Source organism: Haliaeetus albicilla, chromosome 8 (assembly GCF_947461875.1).
Source record: "Haliaeetus albicilla chromosome 8, bHalAlb1.1, whole genome shotgun sequence".
NCBI lineage: Eukaryota > Metazoa > Chordata > Aves > Accipitriformes > Accipitridae > Haliaeetus > Haliaeetus albicilla.
Genome location: NC_091490.1, coordinates 20318860 through 20334919, shown reverse-complemented (window position 1 = coordinate 20334919; position 16060 = coordinate 20318860). Strand labels below are relative to the sequence as shown.

General features: G+C 39.2%; 1 protein-coding gene across 1 annotated transcript; it reads right to left on the bottom strand.

The window, feature by feature from the left end:
• Positions 1-341: 341 nt before the first annotated feature.
• On the bottom strand, positions 342-12933 carry RWDD3 (RWD domain containing 3). Its single transcript, XM_069789315.1, has 4 exons — positions 12787-12933; positions 6458-6942; positions 5625-5740; positions 342-5526 (listed from the first exon to the last, which is right to left on the bottom strand). Exons 1-4 carry the CDS (start codon positions 12869-12871, stop codon positions 5373-5375), a joined length of 840 nt encoding a protein of 279 aa, XP_069645416.1. The 5' UTR covers positions 12872-12933; the 3' UTR covers positions 342-5372.
• Positions 12934-16060: the final 3127 nt, after the last annotated feature.

Below are 16060 nucleotides of genomic sequence, written 5' to 3'. Positions count from 1 at the left end.
GTTCCATTTATGTCTATAATTAAGTATATAAACAATCATAACTCTTGCATAAGATAACATAAAATTAAGTATACATATAAAATATAAAACCAGAACAGAGTGCTGCCGGTGTTGCATGTGTTATCCACAAAAAGACAGGATGATAATGCTTAATGCTACTATAAGATATATGAAAATTGATTCCAGCAATTGCTCTATTTCATAATATAAGCAATTTCAGTCTCAAACTCTGGCAGAAATACAGTCTGTGCAACATTTCATCATCTTATTTCAAATGAACTATAACACGATTATGTTTGTATTTTCACAGATAAAACTGAACAAATCAAGGGACACTAGGCTTTAAATCATTCATATGTAGGGTTTATTAAACTATTTTTAAAAGAGGCAATGTAAACAAAGTATTTTCCCCCTATGAAGTTTCTTTAGGCTCATTACAGTTCTTATGCGTGTAATTTATACTAATGTCAGTGTTTTTGTGGATCATTCACACAGAAATAAGTGACAAACAGTCTTATTATAGGAAAATTAAACAGAATTACAAAACCGCAAAAATTAGCTTTATTCACAAAACAATCAAACATACTTCCAATTTTTTTTAATTGATTGTGTCAAGGATTTTCATTTATGAGTTCTTATAGTGTCTCATCCTCCCTGTAACAGCAAATAACAAATGGTGGGGGACAGGGTGCAAGAATTATAATTTTAATGAGATTGAGCAAGTAATAAAAGCTGGTGAATTCCCAATACTGATGATGTCACCATTAAAAGTATTTCCCTCCTCTGAAACTTCGCATTACTTCCACTGAAGTCATGTTCTTCTCCGGAATGGTAGGCTACTTCACAGTATGTGCTGCTCATAAAGGTTACTTTCCAAGAGACAATAATAAAAATTCTTAAATACAAATAGTACATGTTTATGCTATAGATAATGCCTTGAAAGATTAATACAGAAAAGAAGGGAGTTTTATTCCTGTGCCTTCCTCTGCCAAGCCAGGTTTTTATCTACGGACCTTGGTCACAATGGCAGTCAGTAACAATTCTAAAAAAACCAAAACTGTAGAAAGATTGATTTCTTGCAGAATTCAGTAACTTAATCTGTTAACACTCCAACGTCCTTGTTTCCACAGACATCACCACTCTGCAGTAGTAGTAGCATACATATGTAGAAAGACCTGATGTTACATGTAATAGCAAAAATTATCTGGATCTCATGTTGCCCTTTTGCTTACTTCAGTTTACACTTGCCGCACAAAGGATAATGAGAAAGATGACCTCAGATGACCAGACCATTCTTCTTCTCATACCACAGAAAATGCAGACATATAACACTCATGAATCATATGAAAGAAGCAGAAAAAGTGAACGCATGCCGTTCACCAACAAACCTGATCAACACAGCCAGTGCCATCTCTTCTAGAGACTGGCAGATGCCCACCCGAGACATTCATTCAACTGCGGTTTAGCAACCCTTGTGCAGATTGAGCACATCTCTTCAGGATGAGAATGGACGCTCTGGATGTGATGTATTCATGCAAAAACAACTGTGCAAATAGGGCTGATGTTGGGTTTGGGGGTTTGTTCCTGTTTCTATGTATCTTTCTTTCTCTCTTAACCCATTTTTTGTTTTCTTTACACTTAATAAGCCAAGGGATTCAAAAAGACCAATCAAACCTCAGTTTTGTCCTAAAACCTTGGTTCTTCAAGTAGTCAGTCCTATGGCAACAACTTTCATTTTAGCCCAATCTTCAAAGGAAACTACAGTTATGGGACTGTGCTGTCCATACAGAAGCATGCATATTTATACTACAAAATTCTTCTAGACCTTTTGAATTCAACTGATTTCAATTAAAATGAGAGGTTAACAGCCTGAAAGAAACCAAGTTCCTACAACTTTGATGAAAACAGCAGAGAAGAAAAATGCTACTGATAATTCAGTGATTTATGCAGAGAGCACAATCAGTATCAGGCACTGGGGAACCCACCTGGGAGAGCACCACCATGAATGTCTCTTCTGCAAGAAAGGCTTCACATCTGCAATTGTTTAGAAACAAGAAAGCCCACAGGAAATGAGGCTTTACTAACCACGCTGTTCAAAAAACTATTTATAATACAATATCCACAAGAAAGCTAGCTTCTTATTTGTTAAGCCATTTTTAATTTGTGGATTTCTTTTTCCTTGCAACTGAATTGTCTGATTCTGATAGCTATATGCACTTCACTAACTTTTTAGACACTGATATGCATTCTTTAACGATTCTCAGGAGTTTTGACTTTGTTTCCCTGCTTCAGTTCCCTTGCAGGGCAGAACATGCACCACAGTACGGATTTCAATGACTTTTGTGCCCCAGGGGCTCACGGGCTTGCCCATCTCTTTTTACAATAAATGCAAACAAACCATCAGTTAGCAGACAGCTGCAACATCCTTCCAAAAGAACAACCTTTAAAAATATTGTTTACTTGTCTGAACACAAGATATCCTTCTATCTTTCAAAATAAGTGACTGATTGATGGGTACGCAAAAGCATTTGTTTTGACAGAATCAGACTGACATCAGTTTTCATGTTCTCTGCTGTCTGAACAATATCAAGCTGATCAGATTTGTAATTCTCCTGAAGCACATCAAACCAAGCAAAAAAACTACAGTCTTTCCTACACTGACCTTGTTGATTTGTCCAATGTAAGTTAGTAGCAAATTCAACTATGATAAAAATCCATTGTATAAACTGCTTTCTACAACTCCTGAAATACAGAAATCACCTAGCTTCTTACAACTTCATTTGGCAACAAGATGAGCACAGATCAGAAGTGAGCTACAACTTACTCACCTGTCATTTGCTCTTTAACTGTTTTTATGTTTTCCAAATTGGCTGTTGCAGAATGCTAGCTCTGACTGAATAGTTAATCAAGAAGGCACCAGGCAATAATATTCAAGAAAATACATGAATTTATATCCAAGTGCAACTGGCAACCACTGACCCTACAAAATGGCTTTTCTTATGCAGCTAATTACAGTAGCTTTTATAGTAGTGTGGAAGAAGTTGGAGAGCCTGCATCTATCTTGCAAGAAAGATGACCACAACAACTGTATGCTTCAATTATTTTTGCAGTCACATGCAATTTGAGATCACATGATTAGGTACACTATTCAACCCAATTCCCAAAATCAACAGAAAGCATATACAACTGATTTATATGCACGTTGAATAAGGCCCCAGACAGATTTTAATGGCCACGATTGTGATATAGGTTGTGCTGAAGTACCTTACAATCCTCTTTTCTGGAAAGTAGAGCATTTTAAAGTAAAGATGTGGCTGAGGACATAAAATCCTTCTGGCAAAACCTTACAGCATTTAAATATGCAGAGAGATACTGATTATGTTTTCTTACACTGTACTTGCATAGGACTTTTCTTGGTTTTGATACTTGTCAGATCTATCGCATAGTATAAGGAGAGAGCCTCTGCATCTTTTCAAGACTTTATACTCCACTGACACACATTTTTTCAACATAGGTATTTTAACTGAGAATAGCTGAATTCTGAAAACTGTAATTTAAAATACATGTTATTTTAATATTTTAAAGGTACTTGTGTTTTATTCTTCTTTATAAAAGTAAAAATTCATCTCCACATACTTAAAATGACAGAAAGTTATATTTCCCTTCTCTCAGGAAGCCATTTCAAAATAATATAGAACTGATTTGCAAAACCTGTTTAACCCACTGTTTTCTACTGTGCCTGAAGTACTGTATGTGCTACACATGAAAGACTCATTAAGAAGAGCTTTTGCTACTGTCTTATTAAATAAGCCTTGGTGCATAAAATAACATGCAACATATGTATTTGAGACACTCCATATTACGAAAATTACCAAACTCCTTAAAAACTTAAAAAACACTCAGCCTACAACCGGTTATGCATTTGATATCTCAAATAGTAAAACCTAAAAATCTTAGTAGTTTGCTTTAGTTGCTTTTCTATTATACATAAAGAAAGAGGTATGATCTCATGGTCTGAGTATGAACCTGGAAATCAAAATGTCTTACATAATCATTTGCCAAACCACACTATGGGAACTAACCAAATTGTACCAGCCTTCCTCCAGTACAAAGGAGATAAATTAATTTACACTGAGTTGATCAAATGTATTTGGTTAACAAAGAATACCTAATACATTTGGCTTCTGGGAGTGAGTTTTAGAGAGCAGTAAAGCCCATGTTTAGCTACATACTAAAACCAATTGAAATGGCATTGCTAGTTACTGAGAAACTCATTAATTCAATATTTTTACTACTGGACAATTTATCCAGTCTTGCTAGAGAATGGTATCAGGTAAAATAGAAACCAAAGGACATTAATAATTATAAGAAATAAGTATCCAATTCTCCCTAGGCAAACAGAACTTGCACAACTGAATTTGTAAAAATTATGTATATAATTTGTAACATTATACTGAAGTAAAACACAGACTAGTGATAAAAAAAATTTATAGGCTGGCCAAGGCCACTGACCAATCAAAAAAAAAATGCTAAAAGTCAGGAATTTTTAACAGGGAGTTATAACTTACCAGCTTCTCAAATGACAGAAGACTTGACAGAAGTCTTGAGAGACAGAGGACTGAAGTCTGTATATATACTGCTCTGGCAGTTTAATTGAATCAAGATATTTAAAGATGCACAGTCAGGAAAACCGGATAAAGTGCAAAAAGGAATCTGTAAACTATCAAAGAAAATATTACGAATGGCTTTACCTTAGCTTTTTAATCCATTTAAATTCTCCACTTGGGTGTTTTTATACATTTTAGAATAAAAACTAACATTCAAAAAGACACTTCTAAGTTTTTTCAGGCGCCAAGTGACATGAGCTTTTTCTTTAAATCAACAGTCTAGCATTTATAGTCAAATAAATGGAGAAGAAAAAGTTAGAAGATGAACACCTAAGGGATATTAAGTATATGCTGCACTCAAACATTCAATTCTGTTTGCTATGCTTTTTAGAGAAATACCTTCATATAAGCTTTCAACACAAAATTAATCATGCTTTCTAGCAGGCCATTATGAAAAAACACTACCATGAGAGGTAAAAACCAAAACACTGAAAAACAGGCATTGCAAAACAGAGTCTAACTAGAAGACTATTATTTTAACATGATGTCTTCCCAATCTCTCATGCTTGCCATGCAATTATCGCAATTAACTCTGCATTCCTTGGAAAAAGTTATCGATACATAAATGTCAAAAAATTATCAATTCTTAATGTATGAATTGCCTTCTCCTTCTTGCAAGAGGATGGCTACTTCTGGGATTTTTTGTAGAAAAGCTTTAATGTTGTTTGCCAAATCCGTCCTTTCATCTTCCATCAGCATCTGCAGTCAACTACTGCTTTGGTCAAAGGGTCCAGTGTTTTCTTTTAATTTTAAGAGAGGAGGCACAAACTCAGAGAAAAGAGTTGTAAGTCCTGCAGTTTCAAATTCCTTTTGTAGCTCATCCAGTGTTGAATATTCTTTGACTTCAAACGTCTGAAACCTACATTGTAAAAAGGAAACTCATGAATATGCCTAGATTTGTCAGAATGTAATTATCGATTCTGTTACTTTTCTATCCACAACAGTACTAAATTATACCTTTTATGCTGTGACTGTACTTTTGTCTCACACAGTACACTAATCATTTTCTCTTTGCATTTCTTTCCGCTTGAGTCCACATCTACCTTAGAAGTTTTCTGAAGAATTAAGTACTCCTGAATGACAAAAAAGAACAAAATATTAAATGTCACCTAGTATCTTTGAAGTTTAGTAAAATGCAAAAATCCATATGAAACACAGAGATTTCTTTCAGAACATAGCAATCTAACTTTGAAAGTGCCCATCCCATCCCAGAAAGTGCACGACTGTTTCTATTCATCAGCTTGAAGTTAAGCGCAGTCTTAAGTGATCTAGACAACATGAGTTTGAAAAGCCTAAACATTCTCCTCCAATATCACCACAAAAACCTGCCTAATGTACTGGGAAGTTCATAAGTACAGACAAGAAGTTCAAAACCCGGGTGTGCACTAGGAGCACCATGTTGCCTAAGTCAAGTAAAGAGACAGTAATGAGCTAGAAATATGTCTGTTACTAATTTCTCATCACAAATTTTCTGTTTTCTGGGGCATTTGGGAAATACAGGAGACTGAACCTAGGCATATTACAGTCATGAAACACAGGAAATGCAAGGGTATAATTACAGTGGGAAGCAAAGCAATACAGGCCACAGGTCTACAGGTATCACTGGTTTCTTTCTCACAGAATACCTTATTTTTCTTAAATACAGAATAAAGTTGTTGGGCCTTCCTACCCTCCTAATGATCAATCTGCTTCCAAAATTGTTAATCTTAGAAAAACACACACAAAATATTCAGACACATAGGTTTCAGTGGTAAATCGATAGAACTAGTCAACATTCATTGTTTCTGCACCTTAATGTTGCTCCTGTCACCCTGAAGAAGAATCAGTATTATCTTGCCCATGAACATCAGTCTTCCAGTCAGCCTTAGATCTGAAGCCCATTTTTCCACAGTTTTGACGTACTTTGCCTTTGCTCTCATGTGATCTAAATGCAAGAAGAGCATCCAGATACCATCCTCTGTACTTGTTCTTTTTGACAAAGCAGTTTTTTCCTTGCAAACTGTTGCTGATTGCTTAATAACATATTTAAGATGCTGCTGTATCCAAAGAATCAGATCATGTACCATGGGTTCAGGAAGATGCTTCTTTGCTTGTTCAAGTAATTTATCTTTCACGTCCATACACTGGGCCCTTGTAAGCTGGTCTGAGTTAACAGAAATATCTGGTAGAGTTGATGGATAATTGACTGGTAAATGAAATAACAGCTTTAAAAGTACATCTGTATCCAGCAGTTCCTTCACACTGATTTGAATTCTAAATGTGATTCCATGAGTCTCTGGAAAGTATCAAAAAATAAACATTAATAGTTTGTTTGAAGTTGAAATACATATATATTATTAAGTCATGTTATTTTCTTTAACAATTCAACTCAAATGACTGCCATTCTATATAAAATAAGGGGTGTGGGGGTTTTGCAGAGTGGGGGGGTTGCAACCAATGGCTCAAGCTATACTTGCAGGGACTCTTGAAATGAAACACTTCCATATCATACTAGAAGGAAAGTTATTAACACATTCTAAAAAGTATTCACACCTTTTGGCTCTTTCAGAGTCTAGACAAGCCAGTAAAAAAGAACTGTCTCTCTTAAAAACAGGTAAGTCAGGTTCTACAGCTCAACAGCAGCAAGTACAACTGAAAATAGAGACTTTTCTGGATGGACTCAGCACTGCCCTAACTTTGCTCCTAGAGAAATCTGTAAGACTTCTAACATCAATACCAGCATGAGGCAAATAGATTTGTACTGAGTATTTTTTAAGACAACCATTCAAAAGTAGTTCCACACTAAAGAGAGACATGGAAAGAAAAAAGTCAGATTCTTTGTCCCCTACAACTTTCAGAGAAAATATGCTTAATTCTTTTCTGCCAACTTCTCTACATTTACAACAGTTGGATTGACATAATGAAAACATCTCTGTTGTACATCTGCCCCTAGGTGCTACATACATACATATATATATATGTGCATATACTTATATAAATGTATCTGTATATATCTGCGTATCTACTCAAAACTTGTTGTTGGTCTACTTTAGAACTGAATTATTTTCAGAGTGAAAAGGATAGATACAGTATGCAGCAGGAGGGGCAGAAGACCACATCTTCCTGACAAATGACATAATCAAAGACACTGAATATGAAAGTTATGTACAGTAATTCCTGCAATAAAACCTTTCTGACTAAAACATGTTTCACAGAAAAACAATACAAAACTTCATAAAGTGAAAAGCGAGGACAAAGACCTAACCTACTTTTGCTCCATGAAGAAAGAGGGTATCAGATAAAAGATGATCTTCTTAGATGGTCTCTGCTTCACCCCTTTGACATGTTCTAAACACTTCACACCTTTTCTTTAAAAAATTGCTAAAATGTCAGGTTGATTCATACTATGAGGGCAGAAGCCAGATTTAAAAGGCAGATTAGAACAGAGCTGAGTTTCAGAGGAGCTCTTTTGAAGTGACTTGCCTTCTTCTCCCCCTGCCTTATCTTATCTTCCTTTACATGACAGTCAGTTGAATTATCTTTGATTAGTATTTCTGATGCTGCTAACCAACCTCAGTGCTTTCTATGATTTTATATTTGAACCCTACTAAGTAAGTGAAAGAACCTAAAAGTGACCTGGACAGACAGAAGCACTTTAGAGAGCTTAGCCAAGCAAGGGCTTGTTTCCAAACCTCCTTCCTGGGTCATACGAAGAACTCTCTAGCTCAGAACAGTCACAAAATAGAACAGGCAAACCTCCCAGACCCAGTAATAAAACTCTAGCATTACTATAAAGAAGTCTCCAAACATCTACAAACCATCACTACCTAAATAGTCAAATCCAGTGCTGAAAGTAGTGGATGCAAATCCAGTGAATTAAATTAAATTACACCCAACCATGCTCATACCTACAGACACTACATATCAAAGCTTCATTCCCTGCCAACATAAGTTGGTCTCCAGTCGTCTAAGACACTATGAAAGGTTCAAGACTATTTTTAAGGCAATTTTATTCCTCAGAAATGCACCAGCCTTGGAAGAGACTCCAGTCTCCACAGCGCCCATCTGGCAGCACACGGCCCTCGCTCAAGCCTCCCTGTTCCAATCTCTGTCTTCTGCTGCCCTGACAAACGTTTCTTACTGGGCACCAGCAACAATAGCTCCTCTGCCATTACGCTAGGCTCGGTACACAACCACACACACAAGAAGAAAGGCCTGCACTGCACCTCCTGGGGCCGCCAGCATCCTCTTGGCCGCCATGGAGGGCTTCCGCACACACCTGAGCATTGCACTGCACGCAGACAGTGCCTGCCAACCCGTCTCCCTCCAGCTGCCTCTTACACAGGGCAGCCCCACCAGGTTCACGGCCAGCTGCAAGCAAGCTGCATTTGGCTGAAGCCTATTAAAGTTAATATACTCCTGCCCGTGAATCACTTTATTTTAAACTATGTTGTCAAGAAATTTAAAAATGCACAGCTTACAAATGAGTTGAAGAATGCTACTCTGTTGCCAGCTTAATTACAGCAACAGAAAAACATCTTACCTTTCTGATAATCCTCCTAGTTTTTTTTCACTAGCTTGTCATAACAGATCTCACCAACTCAGAAGTAACTGCAGCATAAACAGACAGGCCAACTTTGTCCCTTCGGCAAGGGCCTCCTGCTGCAGTGATCATATTCTTAAGCCTGCAACAATCTCACACCTATCCCTGTGATGATGAACTAATCCGAAGGAAGCGGTGCAGCCTCGCATCCCAAGGTGTCTCACCCTGAGCCATCGTAAAAAGCCCAGCTGTGCTCATTTACATCTGCTTCAGACTTACTTCTAAAAAGAAGAATTGGTTCAAAACATTTGTGGGGCTACAGTGTCTAAAGTTTATTTAAACATTCCAGCATCCATTTTCTGCACCAGCGCTGCAGACGGCTGGCAGAACAAAGAGCAAACCACCATTGCCCTGTATAACAATGCTCTAAAGAAATATTTCCTTTGTTTGCACACACTACAAGGTCTGAGTTGTCTTCATAGCGAAATGGTGATTATTTCTGAAATAAAAGGTTGGGTATGACCGTTCTGCTGGCATTTAATGTGCTAATGAGACTAAACTCAATACATGTTAACTCATTTTCCCCCATAGCTGCATGCTTATCAGTATATTTAGCTCTAGCATACTTCAGATTTTTTCTTATGTTCCACGTCAACCAGATATCCCCCTCCTCTCCTGCCCAAAGGCACTTTATGCAACACATGCAGTCTATTTTTAAATTCAGAAAATGGCACCTACTAATGTACAAGCTTAGAATATATAAATATATTTTTATAGCATGCTTGGTGAGCAAACCAGAAGAGAACAGATTAACAAGTAAATTATGGATTTCTATCTGTAACGCTAACCTTTATAAATAGATATGTAAGGTAAAAAAGATATGCTGTAATTAGTTTATTTAAATTCATCAACACATTGGTTTTGATAAAAACATATTTTACATTCTGAATACTTCATTGTTAAATTCCAGAAAGCCAAAGTTTTTAGCATACCAAGATACCTGCAAAAGCATTTTCTTACATTCCTCAAAACCATAAATCCCCAATGGCCTCCTTTTTGATCCTGTGGATCTACACGCAAATCACTCTTAATGTATTAGAGATAGCATAACATAACAGTCTTACTGGAAGTTACTTCTGTGCACCATTTGTCAACGATAATTTATATGGTTTGAAGAGATAAAGCAAATGTAAGCTAATGAATACAGCAAAAGTTAATTGTATACAAACTAAGGGATTCTGTAGCTCCAACATAAAAGAGAAGTAAATTCCCAAAGTAAGAAAACTACCAGTAATCATTGTTGTAAATAATCTTTTCAATTCTAGCAGAAAACGATGGAAATCAAGCAGATATGCATGATCCTAACATATCATGAACATAGCCTGGCTAAAGGCCCTGCAAGGTCACATAACATCAATATAAATATAACAGCCTGTTCCCATTGTGCTCTTGTGGTGCTTCACTTTATGTTCCAAAAGCTTTTTAAGCCTTTTACATCCTGGTAACTTATAAACACAAAATCATTTTTCTGTATGTGAAGCACAGAAGGATGTGCGAATAATTCTCTAACAGATTTGGAGGAACAGACATGCATATGCAATGTTCAGATACGCTCACATTTTTTTAAATAAACATCTGTTAAGCCTGGATCCTGTATTTTCAAACTATGCCTGAAATAACATTCCTGAACTTTTTGACTTTAAGAAAATAAAACTCAGTTGAAACACTTCATCAATAGTATTTTAAAAATACAACTCTACATACCAATCAAAAAAATAAAATGGCAGAATTACCTGCCTACACTGGAGCAAAAGGTGTGTCATGCAGATCTAGACACAAAACAATTCTGCTTTTAGATTACCACAGTTAACTGTGCTCCACGCAGACACTAATGTCTTCATCCCTCTGAGGCTGTCTACACACAAAGTCCTCTTTTCAAATAACCACCTGCTGTTCTGTGCAAATCTATTTCAACAACTATTTTCAAATAAAAATTTGAGGTTTATTCAATTAATTTCTTAGTAACTTTTTAGCTAAATCGAGTCATTCTAGAGCAGCCACGTGTAATTTCACACCAAAGCAGCACAAAGTTGTTTTCACAGAATCACAGAATAGTTGAGGTTGGCAGGGACCTCTGGAGATCATCTTGTCCAACCTCCCTGCTCAAGCAGGGTCACCTACAGCAGGCTGCCCAGGGCAATGTCCAGACGACTTTTTAATATCTCCAAGGACGGAGACTCCACCACCTCTCTGGGCAACCTGTTCCAGTGCTCGGTCACCCTCACAGTTAAAAGCGTTTCCTCATCAATCCCAGTTATTTTGGGCTGAATACATAGGCAGACAAAATCTGATGGCAGGCCACTAGATCATTTTTAATAGCATTCTCCAGGACTTTACTGCAGTCCAAACAGCAGGAAGCTGCTTGCTGTCTGTCACTCCACTGGGGAGCTGGGCAGCACGCTGCAATAGCTCCCAGGACACCAGGGAACAGTAAGTGATACAGAATATATGCATATTCTGTGTGTTTGTGTGTGCATATATGTATTTCCAACAAATAGATAGGAGAGTTGTCACATCTGTGGTAGGCACTAAGCAAAATTTACTTATGCTCTGGATCTGAAGAGACATGCAACACTTGCATATCCCACCTGACGCTTTCTTTAAGCGTTATAGTAACTGCTGTTGTACACTGGAACTACTGAGATTTATTCTCCCTTGCTGAAGGAGCGTCTTCACAGCACTGTGACGGCACAGACTGATAAAGGTCATCTCTTAAAAATTATGTTCTTAGCAGCAGCCACCATGGCTGGTGCAGAAAACATGGAGTAAAGATGTCTACACTTACTGCGTTCCTAGCCTACAGCATCCAGCAGCTGATGGGAGCATGCACTACAAATCTCACCTTCCCACTCGCAGCAAACATGAAAGACTAGTCTTGGTACCCTGTAAAACCTACAGCCATACACATATTGCTGAAGCTGGAGACCATTCGGCACATCACAAGGACCAGATTATTACTGTACACCCAGAAGACAGAGATGACCCAAGGCTTCTCATGCATAGCAACAGCTGCACCCCTGTTAAATATTACAGGATAAATACCTGGTCTTGTTACACGTATGAGACGCAACTGCTTATTTACCTAAATCGCAGCCAGCCCATTCCCACTGCTGCCCTTTGCCTACTGCACGTTTCTGCACGCACTACAAACAGCTGTAATTAAGAACGTCGCTAATTATAAACGAGTAAGACCCGCTACAGTTTGTCCCCTGCTGAGGCCAGCAGCAAAGACACGCGGCAGGCCAGCGACAGGCGAGAAGGCACCCATCTTTAGCGCTGCCGATAATAGCAAGCGATTAAGCCGGTGACTGCCCCACCGGTGGCAGAGCCCCACCGTGAGCGGCCCCGGAGCGCCTCCTCTCGGGGCCGGGCCGGCGGTAGCGCGCCCAGGGCACGGCCGCGCTGCCGGTGCGGAGCAGCGGGAAGAGCCCCGTCTGAGGCGGCGCCGCCGCGCCGGGTCGCGCTCGGGCAGCGCGGCGAGACCCCGCCGAGCGGAGCGACCCGCGGCTCTCGGCAGAGGAGCGCGGCCGCCTTCACCTGAGACCGCCAGCACCTCGCAGGCGTCCGGCTCGCAGTAGATGGCGGCGAGAGCCGAGAGCTCCTCCAGCGCCGGCTCCAACATGGCCGCGGCTGCGGGCGCGGGCCGGGGCGGCGGCGGCGGCCCCGCCGCCGGCAGGGGGGCGCCGCCGCCGCCCCGGCCCGCGCCTCAGGGAGGGTTCCGCTGGCGGGTTCCGCTGGTGGCGGGGTCCTCCCGGCCCTGCAGCGGCCTCGCCCAGCGCTGCCGCTCGGCTCCGGCAGGCGCGGTGGCGAGCAGCCCGGCAGCTTCCGAGGTAGCGAGCGGCAAGGGACAGCAGCAGAAGCGGTGGCGGGAGCCTCTCTCCCTCGGCGCCGAACAAAATGGCGGGCCACTCTGCCCCCCTCCCTCTTCCTAGGTGTACAACTTTGCACGGCAGTCTGGCCCACAGAAACGAATAACCCGATCGTCCTCGGGGCGCAGACAACCAAGTGAAGCGCAGCCACACACACTCATACAGAAAGTTTTACTAGAAGACAAGTGCATGCTTTTTTGTGGCTTCGTAATCCTGGGAACAGCCATCTGACTGAGGTCATCGACAGCCAATGGTATCATTAACTCCCAGGTATAATCATCTCAGAGGAAACACTCAATATCTGCCATTATTACAAAATCGCTTTTAAAAGCAAGGGATGGGTTGTTTACTTTTTCAGAAAAGCATATCCTGCTGGTTTTAATCCCCTAAATTCTGTTGAAATAACAAGAATTCCTGAGCTGGGAATGAGGGAAATAACGTGAAGGGGAAGAAGATGGGAGCTGTCAGAAGTACTGCCAGGTAGTAGTCCATGCAGCTGTCACAAGGCTTCACTAGAAATTAGCCTTAAAAGTGCTTCATTCTATTGTTAAGAACTTTCTTGCCCCTGGTCTTTCCCCCTTCTCCTCATCCACTTTGCATATTCCATTTTACATGTTTAAATAAAAAAGTCGATGTAAATGTCTTTTAAATTGACACTATCGCAAGACATTGAGGTCCCTATGAATAAGTTACTGCACTCTGACATTTGGAAGTCATCAAATGAGACAGTATAATGTCAGCTTGATATTTTTCACACTATGAAAATATCAGCTTCATGTCAAAGATCTAAATTCCATCTTAATGTAATAAATTTTCTTGTATTCGCAGACTAGTGAAAATGCTAAATATTTAAATTTGAAATGAACTTCTACAGTTACAATCTGGCCTTTATATTCCATTATTATTAAACTGGAAGTCAAGATCCTATTTTCCCTCTTTATTTTTTTTTTTCTTCTTCAAACATTGCAGTATTTGATGGAATAACATTAGCCATATTAATTTCTCTAAAGGGATGCTTTCCCATCAACATGTGGCAAAGTTCAAAAAAAAAATCTTGCTTTTTAGAGTCAGCCTATATTAAACCAGCTCCAGCATCATGTCATAAATCGATATGCCACTGACAATACCACTATTTTCCACTTTGCCTGACAAGGCAAACAGAATGCAACCTTTCATACATATGTAAGATTAATCTTCCCAGTGTCATCTGCAAAAGTAGTATCCTTTGCTTTCCGTTCACTATAATTATGGCCCAAATCAATTAGGTGTTGTGTCGACAACCACTAGTGATTATATATAAAACTGTGCATTTAGACCTGTTTTCCTCTAACCTAAGTGGCCAATAAGGGACGAGTAGACAGACATTGGGGGGGGGGGGGGGGGGGGGAGGAGACAATTTGGAACATCCATCTACATCTTTTTACAGTCATTTCCATGCCAGCCACCCTGCGGTCCCAGCTACCGCAACTGTAAGCCGTCCTAAAAGCATGTACTCTAGAAGGCATTAAAGGACCACTAGGAAGCGTCTAAAAATCACTGCAGTTGCCCATTTTGGGGTCACAAGACAAACACTAACGAGGAACCCATAACCGCAGCTAAGTGCGATGGCTAAGCTATGCAACACAAATCACGTCCATCTTTCTGCACTGCTGTAGGACAGCAGCGGTTCCTATATTTTCTGCCACAACATTGACAGCCCTAATGCAGCCAGAATGGTATTCTCACCAGCTTGAACTGTTCTTAACTGCATTAAATAGCACTGATTTTTCAGATACATCAGAAAGAAACCATTATTTCTGTAGTAACAACTGTAAGTGTTATCGCAATGGTAGAATTTTTCCCAAAAGTGGCTTGTACAAAATGGCAGAGAGAAAGCAACATGAAAACCTGTAAAAATCACTCCAAATAAGCTAAAAGGCAAAAGTTTAAAGAAAACAGGAGAAGCAACCCCATAATTGTGGAAAATTGTGATAAAACATGAAGATGTTTTTCCTCAGTATTCTCAAGTACAGCTAGTAAAAAGTTTTCATCATTTTTTTTGGCCCAAAGCAAGTGTTTTTTAAAGTTGGAATAAATTCATTTAACACAAAATGTACATTGCAAATTAAAACTGCCAAAATTTGCATGGTTTGTTCTAAGGTTAAATTCAACATTTTCATGAGGTTTTGCTCTCTGGTTTTTGAAAATGAGCTAATGAATTCTCATTGATATATAAAAAAGCATTCTCTAATTTGAGAAAAAACAAATCAGAGGAAAAATCTTTTATAGCACTTTTCCTTTTAAGTATTTTAGAAGCAAGTTTTTCAAGGATTTGTGGTCTAGCAGTGCATTTTAAAGGCACTTGCATTTATCCTCCATGCATCAAACTGCTCTAAGTCAATTCCCTAAGACACTTAATCTTTTGGCAGATGGAAACTCATTTTGAAAGTCTACTAATGATCAATTAAAGCATTAGCTGTCTCTATAGACAGGAGGTTTATGGGGTCACAGTCCCCAGAAGCTGGAGGCAAGAGCAGCAGCATGTTAGAAAAATAGCTAAACCACTCTGTACTTACCACAAAATTGGCAAAACATTGGAAAACAAAAATCATTATTTAGTCTTTAATAGTTGGGGGGGTTGCCATAATATGTTGAAAACAAATGTGATGGTTTCTATTTTGTAAGAGAGGCCATGGTCCAAACTGAACATCAGCAAAGGAAACCATCTATTCTTTAAATTTTTTTTAATGAGGCCTAATAATAATCCCAATACTTCCAATAAATTTTCGTTATCCTTTGAAAATTGGATTAATTCAGACTCCAGTCATAAAAATATGTACCCATGCTGCAAATACACAGACATGCCTTGTGAGTAGATGCCATTGAAATCAGTGGTTCACTGGTAAATAATGCATCATTTCACACATGCTCACGGCCACATGTTTAGGTTTGGACTCAAGACT

Excerpts from the sequence above, each read along its gene's own strand:
- RWDD3 (XM_069789315.1), bottom strand. The coding sequence starts at position 12,871 with ATGTTGGAGCCGGCGCTGGAGGAGCTCTCGGCTCTCGCCGCCATCTAC. Across the intron at positions 6,943-12,786 it reads CGAGGTGCTGGCGGTCTCAG|AGACTCATGGAATCACATTT; the intron begins GTGAAGGCGGCC and ends GATACTTTCCAG. Across the intron at positions 5,527-5,624 it reads GTACAGTCACAGCATAAAAG|GTTTCAGACGTTTGAAGTCA; the intron begins GTATAATTTAGT and ends TTTACAATGTAG.